This window comes from Trachymyrmex cornetzi, unplaced genomic scaffold (assembly GCF_001594075.2).
Source record: "Trachymyrmex cornetzi isolate Tcor2-1 unplaced genomic scaffold, Tcor1.1 scaffold123, whole genome shotgun sequence".
NCBI lineage: Eukaryota > Metazoa > Arthropoda > Insecta > Hymenoptera > Formicidae > Trachymyrmex > Trachymyrmex cornetzi.
In genome coordinates, this window is record NW_017295795.1 from 1,143,658 (window position 1) to 1,158,798 (window position 15,141).

At 30.8% G+C, this 15,141-nt stretch overlaps 2 protein-coding genes across 2 annotated transcripts; both read left to right on the forward strand.

Annotated features, from left to right (window-relative positions):
* The first annotated feature begins 6,057 nt into the window (after positions 1-6,057).
* LOC108769917 (15-hydroxyprostaglandin dehydrogenase [NAD(+)]) lies at positions 6,058-6,996 on the forward strand. The gene has a single exon (XM_018521143.1). The coding sequence runs from the start codon at positions 6,134-6,136 to the stop codon at positions 6,926-6,928; it is 795 nt and encodes a 264-aa protein (XP_018376645.1). The 5' UTR covers positions 6,058-6,133; the 3' UTR covers positions 6,929-6,996.
* Positions 6,997-12,018: 5,022 nt separating this feature from the next.
* LOC108769936 (15-hydroxyprostaglandin dehydrogenase [NAD(+)]) lies at positions 12,019-12,995 on the forward strand. Its single transcript, XM_018521163.1, has one exon. It carries the CDS (start codon positions 12,155-12,157, stop codon positions 12,947-12,949), a length of 795 nt encoding a protein of 264 aa, XP_018376665.1. The 5' UTR covers positions 12,019-12,154; the 3' UTR covers positions 12,950-12,995.
* Positions 12,996-15,141: the final 2,146 nt, after the last annotated feature.

Sequence of the window (15,141 nt, forward strand, 5' to 3'; positions counted from 1 at the left end):
ACTTGTTAATCTCGTTATTAATACTAACATGATTATTATATGACAAAATGTTCGCAATTATGATATTCTTCAAAAAAATGCTGCATACAAAAATATTGCTTGCACCAGGAACATCGTATTACAGCAGGTGCACCACATATGGAGCAGCGAGGTATTTCTTGAATATCCTTTCCGTTGCGCGTTGAAACAAAAATCTACTGGAGTTTCGAATTGTGACGGCTGTTTTTTGATGTATCTACTCTTATATCAGACATATTTAAAAAGATTATGAAATCGCGGAGAAGATAATTATATATGCGTTAAAGATTGTAATTTGATGATATTATTTCTCAAATGTAAATTAATTTCATAATTTAGTAACATAATGCGATCACTGAATGTTCTCACAAAGTTTTTCCACCGTCTAAATTCGTAAACGTCAAGAGGTTGAATCATTTCCGTTGTTTTCTTTGGTATAGTTAAAATTCGTATATCTTTATCTTTTTTTGGCATAAATTCTTGCAGACTTGCAGGACAATGTCCGCTCCAAGAGTCTAACAACAGCACACTAAAACTTCCAGTTGCGGGTACAAATACATTTGTAAACCAAGACTGAAAGTGTCGTGTAGTTAATTTGCCCGATTTAGATGCTGCAATGTAAACATTTGCAGGTCTAAATAAACTTTCTATGCGTTGTCCAAAATTTCCACTAGCTTCTTTCAGTACCAAATAGAGAGGCAATTTCAATTGTCCGCTTGCAGAAATTATGGGCATAACTATGCGTAGTTGCTGATAGTGATTGAACTATACTTTCAACTGTTTTAACACCTTGCGTGGTCAGTGTTCTGTCTGAATGTAATTCTAAATTGAATCCACTTTCGTCTGCATTATATATATCCTCTAGTTCAAAAAGATTTATATTAGATTTTACGGTAGCTATGAATTCCTGACATGCAATTTGTAATTGCTCTTTATCTCTTTGCGCAGAACGACTTATAAATTTTGTTATTTTTCTTGATACGATTCTATATTTTCTTTTAAAATTTAATATCCATGTTGCAATAGCTTTAAATGAAGAAAGATCGATTTGTGCCTTGGCTTCTAGGGCCCATCGTCGTAAGTCCATATCATGAATAATTCTTTTTTCGTCATCAGCTTCTTTAAAATTTTGTAAGAACATATTCGGAAATATATAACATCTTTTCTCTATGGGTACCTCCTTTTTGTATATAATGTTCCCATCGATATAGTTGCGGTAAAGACTTCACCTTTTTAAAACGATTTTTTACCAATAATAAGGAATACCATCCCTTTTTTGCACTTTTACAAAATTCAACAGCGCGTCTCTTATAATCATCATTAACAATTTCACGTTCTTCTGAAATACAACTATCTTCTGTTTGATCATCGTTTTCATCTTCTTCAAGTATTTCTATGGTAAATATCTAGATTAGGGGACCCTCCCTCCAATGACCTTGACCTTGACATATGTTGTCAAGGTCATGACCCTGAGTGATCTTCAATAAGTTTTAGCCGTCGCTCGTTATTCGTTAAAAAGTTATGAACAAAAAAAGTTCAGATATACAACGCGAGAATTTCCTGCTTTAAAATATGTTTGATAGTCGTGCACTGTAGGGGACCTCTCCCAATGACCTTGACCTTGACATATGTTGTCAAGGTCATGACCCTGAGTGACTTTCAACAAGTTTTAGTATTTAAATTATAAAATAAAGAATACTCACAGTACATACATCTGAATTAAGAATTTTAATCAATATTTACATTATCTAGTGAATATATTGCACTCATGATATCAAAGAATTTATCAATTTGTTTCAGGGACGCACGACTCTCACCTTTAACTCTCACCCTCCCTTTCCCCCTGCTTCAGAGGCGCACGACTCTCACCTTCGACTCTCACTCCCCCCTGCTTCAGAGCCGCACGACTCTCACCTTCGACTCTCACCTCTGGGAAGTTATGCGCCCCTGAAGCAGGGGGGAGGGGGGAGGGTGAAAGTCGAAGGTGAGAGTCGTGCGCCCCTGAAGCAGAGGAGGAGTGGGGGTAAGAGTTAAAGATGAAAGCCACCTAAAACTTGTTGGAGATCTTTCAAGGTCATGACCTTGATGACATATGTTAAAGTCGCAGTCATCGCCGCGGCATCCCATACAGTGAACGACTATCAAACATATATGAAAGCAATGAATTCTCGTGTTATATAGTTGAACTTTTTTTGTTCATAACTTTTTAACGAATAACGAGCGACGGCTAAAACTTGTTGAAGGTCACTCAGGGTCATGACCTTGACAACATAAGTCAAGGTCAAGGTCATTGGGGGGGGGGGTCCCCTGATCTAGATATTTACCATTTCTATTTCATAATCGTCGACAAAATCTGCATAGAGTAAGTTTGTTTCCCAATAATTTTCAAATTCTAACGTAGTATCAGTATGAATATCACATGACATTTCATTCATTGAAGAGTGTATAATATGCTTTATCACGTCGAGTAATTCAATTTCTGTATCGTTTACAAGTGTTTCCGGAATTTTCGAAATTTGAAAAAGGATAATTAACATATTGAGAATATTTGCAGGATTCACTTGTACCATTTTAAAGATTTGCACTGTTTGACTTTGCACTTGAATTATTCGTTATTCTTGCTAATTATGTCTTATACTGAAATTATTGCAAGAACTTTGTGATTTATACAGTAATTTCAAGTGGCTAATAATCAAGGACTAATGATAGATAAGACGTTTTTCAAGCACGTACATCATATGTGATATAAAAATGACGCTGTTGTCGCTTGATTAATAATATTAATCAAGCACGTACATTATATGTGATATAAAAATGACGCTACTGTCGCTTGAATATTTTTGTATGCAGCATTTTTTTGAAGAATATCATAATTGCGAACATTTTGTCATATAATAATCATGTTAGTATTAATAACGAGATTAACAAATAGTTTTAAAATTTATAATGCATCCATTGCTCTTTATAACAAAAAATGTGCTTATACATTACAGGAAATATATGGTACCGTAACTCATCACTGTTAGATGTCAAAGGAGCAATGGCAACCCCGAGTTTTTCGAGTTAAATAACATTTTATTATCTTTTTACTTCCATGTGTATCAAAATGTTAATCAATCTATTTCTGTACTTATTTCAACATAAGTAACGTTCACATTAACGTATGTAAGTAAATAAATTATAGAGTTAAATTAAAACATCTTCTTGAGTTAAATGATTTAACTGCATCATTAAATTAATGACGTATTGAGAAAAATGAGGAGAAGGATGTTGTAATTTTACAATATTTTAATAAGCATTTTTTAAATATTACTCACGCTAATATATTTTTATGTAATAATAATACATCTTTTTATAATAATAATAAATCTTTTTAAAAATATAAATTTTTTAATGTTCCAAAGTAGTCAACGGAGGAATGACAGTATTTGGAATAATTCGTGCATAAAAAAATTAGAGTGGAATAGGCCTACTGGAAAAATCACTATAAAAAAAGCGCACCATGCTATCTATCTCATGACAGGTGGTGTGGAAATGATAGCGTTTTATCATTTTCTTTGGATAGACATTTACTTACAAGTAGCTTCATAATAAAATTACCTCTATCTATCATAAATACTTTTTAAAAATAATAATTTTTTTAAAATGTTCTGAAAATTGCTACCAATATAAAGTTTCGAAGGGTGAAATCAGGCCTCATGTGTGAAGCGATTTTCAGCTTTCTTCGCTATATCTCGAAAACTATTCGAGATATAAAAAAATGTTTTATACAAAAGTTTTACAATAAAATTGTCTCTATTTACTCACGTCATATTTTTTTAGAATAATTATTTAACAATTTTTTTTCGAAAATTTTGTCAAAAAACTGGTAAATAATTGTTCTAAAAACGCGAATGAATACAGCTGATTTTGTTGTAAAACTTTTGTATAAAACTTTTTTTTATATCTCAAATATTTTTCGAGATATAACGGAAAAAGCTGAAAACCGCTATATACGTAAAGGTGATTTCACCCCTTCAAATCGTTTTTTAGCCGCAACTGATATTTTCTAAATTTATTTTTTTATGTAAGCTACAAGTTCACAAAGTTTCATTAAAATCAGAATTTATCACCTCGAGAGGTTCTCTTGTTAGTGATGAAAATGTATTTTATATTTGTTATATCTCATTCATAGAATGGTACATGGATGTAAATTAACATTTAATTTACATAATTATGTTATGTGCTAAATAGGGTAAACTAGGGTATTATGGCCATACGGAAAAGATGGCCATAGACCATAATTTCTCCAATAATTGATAAATAGTGCATTTTTATAGTCGTTTTTAAATATAATCAATATTTACAGTAGTTCATATGAATACACTGTGTTCAAAATAACAATATTATAAATATTATCTAATATTGTTTCTTTCGACTATCTGCAAAGTTTTGCACGTGTCTACTAAAAACTGTTATAATGTCTAATAAATTACAGTTAAGCCGCCATAATCAACATTACATACACAATAAAAGTACGTAAATTGCAAAGTGACTTATAATTTTAATACTTTTATTTTCATTATTTATTTATAAATACTATGGCTATCTTTCTTAATATCATGACCATCTTTTCCTTAAAAATCAGATAAGATGGCCAATGCTTACTTTGTAATATTTTGATAAAATTAAAGTTCTATTAAGTATTTTTTCTTTAATTTCGATAGTATTTGTTACTTTAAGCTTCAGTGAAAGTAATATCCCAAATATTATTAAAAAGTAACAAGAATAAATGTATGCTTTTTGCATTTTAAAAAACTATGGTCATCATACCCGAGTTTACTCTATATAACAAAGACATGTAACAAAGTTATCATAATAATAAGATTGTATTCGGACCGACAAGAATTAAACACTAAGTATAAGCGTATTCAGGCCTATGACGGTCAAAGCTAGATCTTTTTTGCCTAAATAATTCCCAGTGAATTATCTATATCCTATATATGTACATGCATATAGGTATATCATATTTTTGTAGTTATTCAAACCGCGCGCCGAAATTTTTCCGGACTTTATCTAACGCAATTAAACTACTGCAATAATATCACAAGTTAAATTAAATTGACAATATGCTGAAAACCTTGTTTAGGATATAAATAATTCACTGGGAATTATTTAGGCAAAAAAGATTTAGCTTTGACCGTCATAGGTCTGAATATACTTAAAGTTATCATATTTATATCAAGATATCTCGTTTAAGCCATAAAGCTGGCTTGTTACAAAACAGAGACACCCATATAATAACAAAAAACTTTATAGCAAGTCATGTAATTATGCGTGGTAATTATATGCCAAGTCATGTTTGCTGGGATGTAGTTGCATATTGCATAATGCAAAATTTTTTAATAAATAACTAAGTGTTTTCTTTACACCAATTTATCTCATTATTCTAAAAAAGTATTAAGGTGCAATTGTCAAAAAATTAATAGTTTACGATACATTTTATATTAAATGTTAAAATGTAGATTAAAAAGCAAAATATCTAGTAATATTAATTTTTCGACTATTTTACTTTAATACTTTTATATGCATAATAACTAGAGAAATCACAACATAAAAGAATTATATAATTATAGTTTAAAAAAACAAATGTAACCTACTAATCATCGAAGTCACAAAATAGCAAACAAAAAAAACAAATTTCATCGTATAATATTATCGTATAATGTTATCTTTAATATTAAAATAATAACGAAAGTACAAAACAAAAATGTTATATTTTGCTTAGTTTAAAAATAATAATTTGTAACACAATTTATATACATATATTTGAATTTAAAAAAATTGTAATTAAAAATTATAATTTATCTTCTCATATTTATGTTTGAAATCATGAGACAAAAGTGTTTCTGTAGATAAACAATTTTCTACGAATAGGTTTAGTAATTAATCACAACCGATAAAGTGCAAAAAACAACGGTCATCAACGATTATAAATAGGCGATAAGGAAAGATATTAAACCAGAAGCAATCTCTGTATAGAGACAGTATTCATCGCGATTCACTAAAGAATCTTACACAAGAAAGTTACATAAGCTAAAATACGGTTCATCAAAGGCTTCAAGAGAACAACATAATGTATGACATAAAGAATAAAACTGTAATGATCACTGGAGCAGCTGCAGGATTAGGCTACAAGTATACCGAAATACTGCTTCGCAATGGTGCAAAAAGTGTTGCTGTAGTCGACCTGCCAACGTCAAATGGCCAGAATGCTGTGGCTACTTTGGAGAACGAATTTGGAAAAAACCGTGCCATCTTTGTTGCTTGCGACGTGACGAAAGCTGACGATTTTGAGAAGACATTCAAGAAGATTGTCGACACATTTAAAGGGCTTGATATTCTTATCAACAACGCTGGTACATTTAACGATAATTATTGGGAGAAGATGATCGATCTCAATGTCAAGGCAGTAATTCGCGGCTCTATGTTGGCATTTGACTATATGGGAAAGCATAAAGGCGGCAAAGGTGGTTTAATTGTAAACGTTGCATCCGTAGCTGGATTGGATCCAGTTTCTATTATGCCAATGTATTGCGCTTCGAAATACGCTGTTCTAGGATTCAGTCAGTCTCTAGCAAACATGTATAACAAGACTGGAGTGCGAGTTATTATTATATGCCCGGGCGTTACAACAACAGCATTGTTAGAAAATTTCAGAGATAGAATCCATGATTCCATTCGCGCTGTGCTAAGTAGTGATATCCCTGATATGGAAAAAATTTCGAAACAAACAACTGACCATGTGGCACTTGCGATGTTAAATCTCATTCAGAAAGGTAAAAACGGAGCGGCTTGGGTCGTCAAAAATGCTGAACCACCAAACGCCGTGCACTTTCCCCCTTCTTCCGAGCGACTTCTGCCTGCCTAAGTTGGTATTTGATAACTGTTCTTACTTTGTTTTGATTAATTTCCAATCACTACCAAATCAATTATGTATATGCAATTATATAAAATTATGTCAATTTTAAAATAAACAATATAATATTGTAAATTTATTAATTGTATCTATACATAAGATTAATAAAATTATATTGTTAATAATATTACATTGTTTATTTCATATGTAATAATTAATATTAATAAAATAGGTATTCGTACTTGCTATCATCATAGCTTTAAGATATTATAAAATAGGTATTCGTACTTGCTATCATCATAGCTTTAAGATATTATAAGTCATATATAACTTTATATAAATTTATTATTAACAATATTAACACCCTAGAAATAGAGATATAGAAATAACTCAATGAATTCAAGTAAGAAATTCTTGCAAAATTACTGTTTTTCATCAATTAAATCAACAATTAAATTATATGTAAGTCATTAAATAATTTTAGTAATATTTTCAATCTTTTCATTAAATTTCTCTCTAAATAATCCGCTTCAATGAATGATATATTCTTTAATTTCATCCTTACAATTACAAAATATTAAATTTGCTAACGATGAAATAATTAATTTAGAAAATATTAATTTTAAAAATAAAATATATAGCTTTAATAAATATAGTACAAGAAAAATACTAAAAGTTTCTCAAAAAATAATTTTTAATTATAGATTACTTATAGATTACTTGCTTATAGATCGTTGATCGAGGAAATATGAATGATTCGTATCGACCGATAGTCTTTAATCGTTCATGAAGTGTGATTACATTTCAATATACGGAACGCCGATACTTTTGTGCTCGATTGTCGGTGAACGAATGTAAACGAATTATAACGTGGTGACCTTAAAGGCACCACATATGACGAGCACCGAGCTTTGTTTTTGTCAACTATTACGAAATGTAAATGAAACATACAGCGAATGTTATGTATTCCATGTAACAGATCTAACACTCGTATCAGGCTAGAGATTTCGAAATTGAGATTGAATTTTATCAATCAAAATGAAATTTACTGAACTTGACATATATATAATGAGTTTATCTTTCTTCTAATTGGTTAAATTCAATCATCACCTTCGGAATTGTAATTGTTTCTTCTTGTCCTTCTCCTTTTCTCCTCTTTCTGAAGCTATTCTTGCACCCATGTTAAATTATGATTGCGTCTAATCATCGAAATGTGATTCGCATAGCACTTTACACAGCACTCCCGGGAAAACACATAGTTGAATAAAAAAAAACAATTTATTTAAGCATTTAAGATTCAGCTTCGATTTTTATAGGTTAAATATAATAAAATATAATATTATAATATAATATAATCAATTATATAATATAATATAACCATTATAATATAATCAATAGGAAATACGAAATAAAGGCCCATAACCTATAAAAATCGAAGCTGAATCTTAAATGCTTAAATAAATTGTTTTTTTTTTATTATTATAAAATATTATTTTTCCATGTACGGTTCAATAAAATTCTCATTTTCCTTATTGTTTATAAAAATAGTTTAGTTGCATATTGCAAAACGCATAATTTTTTTAAATAAGCACCTATGTATGTTTTATTTATATCAATTGACTTATTTCATTATTCTATAAGGATATTAAGAAGCAAATATAAAAAAATTGATAGTTTATGTGATATTTTATCAATAAAGAAGTATAAAGCCAATAAGAGCCGACACATTATTAACATCGTCACACTAAATTCGAATAACTTAACAAGAATACACATCGAAAGAATACTGTCAACAATTTAATTACATATTTTACTGTTCCCTATCTTCAATAGTGGAGAAATTCAAGAGATTTTTCAAAAATAACAGAGCGGTGCGTTTGGCGCTTACATAGGAATTAATAAACTAAATACCTTTATAAGAGTACAGAGGAATAAATTATCGTTACTATTACATTCTAATGTGGTCTACACAATTAATTGTCAAAATTGTGATGCATCCTATGTGGACCAGACGAAACGATTATTGAAGACACGTATTAATGAACATCGGAATCACATAAATAGGAATACCATAATATGGTTATATTATAACACTCTGTAATCACAGAGCATAGAATCAAGCACAACCACGGTTGATGGTTTTGATTGGAATTTAGATAATCAATATTTTAGACGAAGAACAAGGGTTTAATAAAAGACTAATTTTGGAAGCAGTCCATATAAAAAAACAAAAAATGGACTTAATCTGCAAAATGGCACGAAATCGTTGGATCCGTTATACAATAATTTAATTTAGAGTAAATGTATGTGTTCTTGTTTTATAAATTATAAATTTGTATCGTCGATTTTTATGTTAATATTTATTCGGTTTCCATGTTTTATAAGTTATAAAGGACCCCGCACCAAATCATAGGATTTTGGCTCTCGGTGAAATAGGCTGAAATTTTAGTATGTTATAGTTCTTGACACACTGATCAAAAGTGTCCATAGACACAAAGCTTGAAAATGACTGGTTTTTTGTTATAGCCGTTTAAAGTTTTATTTTATTAATGCCTCAAAAGCAAGTTTCTGTAATAAATCAAGAGATTTTAGATAACAATATGCCATCCACTCTCATCACCCTCACTTCATCTCCACCCCTATTCCCATACACATATGCCCGCGCGCGCATTTTTACTATGTACTTAGATTTTGCTAGATTTTAACGATTTCTCTCACGCGTATTATTTGAAATGTGTGAGTCCATTTACCTTTCATGTGCGAAGTACTTGATTATCACGACCCGAATGTTTATTTCGGCATGTGAAGCTCCATGTACAAAAAAATATCGGGTGCTCTCTAAAGTGCGATAGCAACATAGGATAGAAAATTCTTTTCCTCTTCGCTTTGTTTACATTCATATGCGGCAAGGGGACTCACGAAAATCAAGTAACCCAAAGGAATGAAATGCCTGTCACGTCCACGTCGTTCATTCTGAATAATTCTGAGAACGGACGAAAAACTAAAATCATAAATGTACCATTGATGCATACATAACATATGCGCGCGCGCGCACGCACACACATACGAAACTTCGATTTTTATGCACCTTTTTTATAGGGTAAACTAGGGTATTATGGCCATACGGAAAAGATGGCCATAGGCCATAATTTCTCCAATAATTGATAAATAGTGCATTTTTATAGTCATTCTTAAAGATAATCAATATTTACAGTAGTTCATATGAGTACACTATTCAAAATAACAGTATTATAAATATTATCTAATATTTTTTCTTTCGACTATCTGCAAAGTTTGGCACGTGTCTGCCAAAAACTGTTATAATGTCTAATAAATTACAGTTAAGCTGCCATAATCAACATTATATACAGAATAAAGGTACGTAAATTACAATGTGACCTATAATTAATACTTTTATTTTCACTATTTATTTATAAATACTATGGCTGTCTTTCTTAATATCATGGTCATTTTTCCCTAAAAATCAGATAAGATGGCCAATGCATACTTCGTAATATTTTGATAAAATTAAAGTTGTGTTAAGTATTTTCTCTTTAATTTCGATAGTATTTGTTACTTTAGGCTTCAGTGAAAGTAATATCCCAAATATTGTTAAAAAGTAACAAGAATAAATGTATGATTTTTGCATTTTAAAAAACTATGATCATCATACCCGAGTTTACCCTATAAAAATGCGCGCGCTGGCGTATGTGTGTGGGAATGGGGATGGGGGTGGAGTGGGAGTGGAGTGGAGATGAGATTGGGAGTGAAGGTGGTGAGAGTGGTTGATATATTGTTATTAAAAATCTCTTGATTTATTATAGAAACCTAATTTTGAGGCATTAGTAAAATAAAATTTTAAATGACTACAACAAAAAACTAGTCATTTTCAGGATTTGTGCCTATGGACACTTTTGATCAGTGAGTCGAGAATTATAATATACTAAAATTTCAGCCAATTTCACCGAGGGCCAAAATCCTATGATTTTGTGCGGGGTCCTTTGTATCGTCGAGTTTTTTTTGCGTTGGTATATTTATTCTGTTTAACTTTTATACTTATAAACATTGCGAATGAGAAACGTCCTCTTACACGCTCTTAAGACATAGTTATATAATCACATCGTGTTATAATGGATCATCGTTATGCTAAGTACAATGTAAGTTTTATCTAAATACAATCAATTTCAATACATTGACAACGAATAACATTTCAAAAGTTTCACATATTAACTCGATTTTAGTTAAATGGCTGAATTCTTGTTTGGGTATCCAGCTAAGTACAACAGATGATAATGAAGTTCTTAATTTTAAATAACAGTCTAACGATGATTCATTGACAGCATTCGCCTGTTGTTTTACACCGTATCAATTTGTGACTTCAATAATTTTATTGTTACACTAAAGAAGACTTAATCTTATGGTCGGAACGTAATTGGTGATTGACATATATAGTATTTTTAATTACACACATGCAACTATGTCGGCTCACATTGGCTTTATACTCATTTATTGATTTAATCTTTGGAGTCTTTTTCAATTATATTGAAATATTTGATGTCAAAATGTGCTAGAATATATAAGTGTAAAATATCTCGTGATGTTAATATTTCGATGGTTTCACTTTAATACTTTTATATGTAGAATAATTAGAGAAATCATATAATATAAAAAAATTGTACAATTCTAATTAATTAAAACAAAGGTTACCCGATAACTTTCGAAAACTTTCGAAAACTTCAAAAAACAAACAAAAAAACAAATATTATGGAATGAGGTTATCTCCAATATCAAACAGACGATAATAAAAACGTTATATTTTGCTTAGATTTAAAAATAATAATTTGTAAACAATAATAAGATTGGAAATATAATTTATAATACGTTTAATATTATAGACTCTGTATACACATATTTAAATTTTAAAAGATTGTAATTATAATTTATTTTTTCAAATTTATTTTTAAGATTATGAGACAAATATTTTTGTAAATAAAACGTTATTTTCCATCAACAAGTTTAGTGGTTAATCACCAGCGATAATAGGCGACAAATATAGCGATAAGCATTGAAAATAATAGATAAAAAACGATAACGATAAAAAAACAAGCGATAAGAAAAAATACTCAATTAGGAGCGCTTTCTGTACAAAGATAATGTTTATTGCGATTCGCTAAAGAATTATACATCAATAAACGCTAAAGTACACATTTCATCAAAGACTTCAACAGATCAACAATTATGTATGACATAAAGAATAAAACTGTAATGATCACTGGAGCAGCAGCAGGATTAGGCTACAAGTATGCCGAAATACTGCTTCGTAATGGCGTAAAAAGTATTGCTGTAGTCGACCTGCCAACATTGAACGGCCAGAATGCGGTAGCTACTTTGGAGAACGAATTTGGAAAGGGCCGTGCCATCTTCATTGCATGCGACGTAACGAAAGCTGAAGATTTTGAGAAGACATTCAAGAAGATTGTCGACACATTTAAAGGGCTTGATATTCTTATCAACAACGCTGGTATATTTAACGATAATTATTGGGAGAAAATGATCGATCTGAATGTCAAGGCAGTAATTCGCGGCTCTATGTTAGCATTCGACTATATGGGGAAGCATAAAGGCGGCAAAGGTGGTTTAATCGTGAACGTTGCATCCTTGGCTGGATTAGACCCAGCTCCTTATTTAGCAATGTATTGCGCTTCGAAATACGCTGTTGTGGGATTCAGCCGGTCTCTGGCAAATATGTGTAACAAGACTGAAGTGCGAGTTGTTATCATGTGCCCGGGCGTTACAGTAACAGCATTGGCAGAAAATTTCACGGATAGAATGAATGATTCCATTCGCGCTGCGCTAGGTAGTGATATTCTTGATTTGGAAAAAATTCCGAAACAAACAACTGACCATGTGGCACTTGCGATGTTAGATCTCATTCAGAAGGGTAAAAACGGAGCGGCTTGGGTCGTCAATGATAGTCAACCACCATGCGCCATGGATTTTCCCCCTTATTTCGAGCGATTTTTGCCTATCTAAGTTGATATTTAATAATTTGTCCTATTTTGTTTTGATCAATTTATATGACGACTATTAAATCAATCATGGTATATGCAATTATATAAAATTGTATCAATTTTATAATAAACAATACGTTATTATACAATTTTATTAATCATATCTATAATTAATATTAATAAAGTCTTTACACTTATATTATTTTCATGTTTAAAATGTTTAAATGTATCATATGTACCTAATATTATATTAAATTATTATTAGCAATATTAACATCCTAGAAATAATAATTCAGATATAAAAATAACTCAAATAATTAAAGAAATTTTTCTAAAATTATAGTTCAATCATCAGTTAAGTCGACAATTAAATTATAAATAAAATATTAAATAATTTTTGTCCGTTTAATCTTTTAAATAATTTTCTCTTTAAGTAAAATACTATTTGAACGTATGATATATTCTGTAATTTCTTCTTACAGTTAGGGGAGACCGCGGCAAGTTATTACACGGGGTAAGTTGTTACAGTTAGTTTTTTTTAGTTGCCACAGATGCCAGCGTATTTTTATGAATGTTTATATGTGATTCTTATGATATTCTATAACTTCACTTAGTTTAGGCGCCATACTTGAATTCTAAAAAATGTTTTCTTGATTGACGCTACTAAAAGTAAATATTTCATTGTCCCTTCTCAGCAAACGAGAAATTATTGAAAAATGTTGAAAATGATTCATTGAAGTGATGTCGAATCAAGTTTTTGAATTTTTTAAATTCTTTTCTATCCGTAATTCGCTTGAATCAGTAATTATGGATTGGTTATTTACTTTCTGTATCTCATCCAATGTGCATAAAAATGAAACATACGATCAATCCGGTTGAATCCGTAATTATGTATTGGTAATTTACTTTTGGTATTTTACTCAATATTCAACGCAATGAACTAATTCGTTTGAATTTAACGCCCTGTATTGAAAAATTGTCTAACATGAGAGACCCACCAAGTGCTAGTTGCGATCTCGGCAAGTGATATCGTTGAAAAGCACGCACCGAGGTAATATACATAAGTTCTTACCTCCCAAACAAAAACTCCGGTGTGATATACATAGTGTGTAACATTGCGGATTCACGGCGACAAGGTAATTTTTAGAAAAAGTAATTTCTACCCTGTTGCCGTGAATCCGTAATGTTGTATACTCTGGGTATAGTACTAGGGCTCATTCGGGAAGAAATTCATATATCTGTGATTATTATCTTGCTATACATACTTTCCAACGATAAATCACTGTCTGGGATCGCAGATTACCATTTAATTTCTGAATCTATATATAAATCCACTAGAGTTCACATTATTATATTTATCTAGACGTATAGAAACGGATTCAGTGTATTCAGTCTCTACAAAATTCAATAATTTTTCACGAATTACGCGGATTCGAAAACTTGATTTATATGGATTTGTCTAATCCAATCCGTTCTCGTTTGCTGGGTTGTGTTATTGTACATATAAGTTAGAGGTATGTGATTATTATTTTGTATATTTCTTTTATATACATTTAACTATAATAACACATTTTATTTAAATCGATATATGTATTGGTTTTCGATCTGTATTTTTTCGAATTGAAAATGGAAGATTGGGGCAAGTTGTTACAGTGTAACAACTTACCTCATTGAAAACAATTTTTTTCTTCTACAGAATGATGTACAGATTCTATAAATAATCTGCCGACTTCGTCTCCATATTTGAAGATAGTGCTAAGCAGCGCCATATTTGTGTTCACTCACTTTGACATGTATAAATCACACGGATAATAACGTTAGTGTTTTCACATTTTATGCGATATTCACAGGCAGGACGCATACATATACTTATGTGAACTGAAACAAGGATAGTTCGGAATTAGGTTCATCCCTTTTTATCATATTGAGTCAGCAGTCTAGTCATAAGTGTGCGGAAAAAAAATAGTGCGATCTTAAGAAAAAAGACAAACAGAGGATCTGTAAATGTAGAAACGTATGCGATAGCGGCAAAAGGAAGTTAAAGATGACCACCTGTCTGTGAGAAAAGCAGCAAATACATGTAATATTAATTTGATGACTTTCCAATGTTAACTTAATAACAATAATAACTAAATAATAAATAATAAACCGTGGATCGATTTAAAAGATAAAATTCGGTTTTAGATGGCTTTTTTCCACGTGCGCAGGATTGCA

What these genes read in the sequence shown, in the direction of transcription:
- LOC108769917 (XM_018521143.1), top strand. Translation starts at nt 6,134, where the DNA reads ATGTATGACATAAAGAATAAAACTGTAATGATCACTGGAGCAGCTGCA.
- LOC108769936 (XM_018521163.1), top strand. Translation starts at nt 12,155, where the DNA reads ATGTATGACATAAAGAATAAAACTGTAATGATCACTGGAGCAGCAGCA.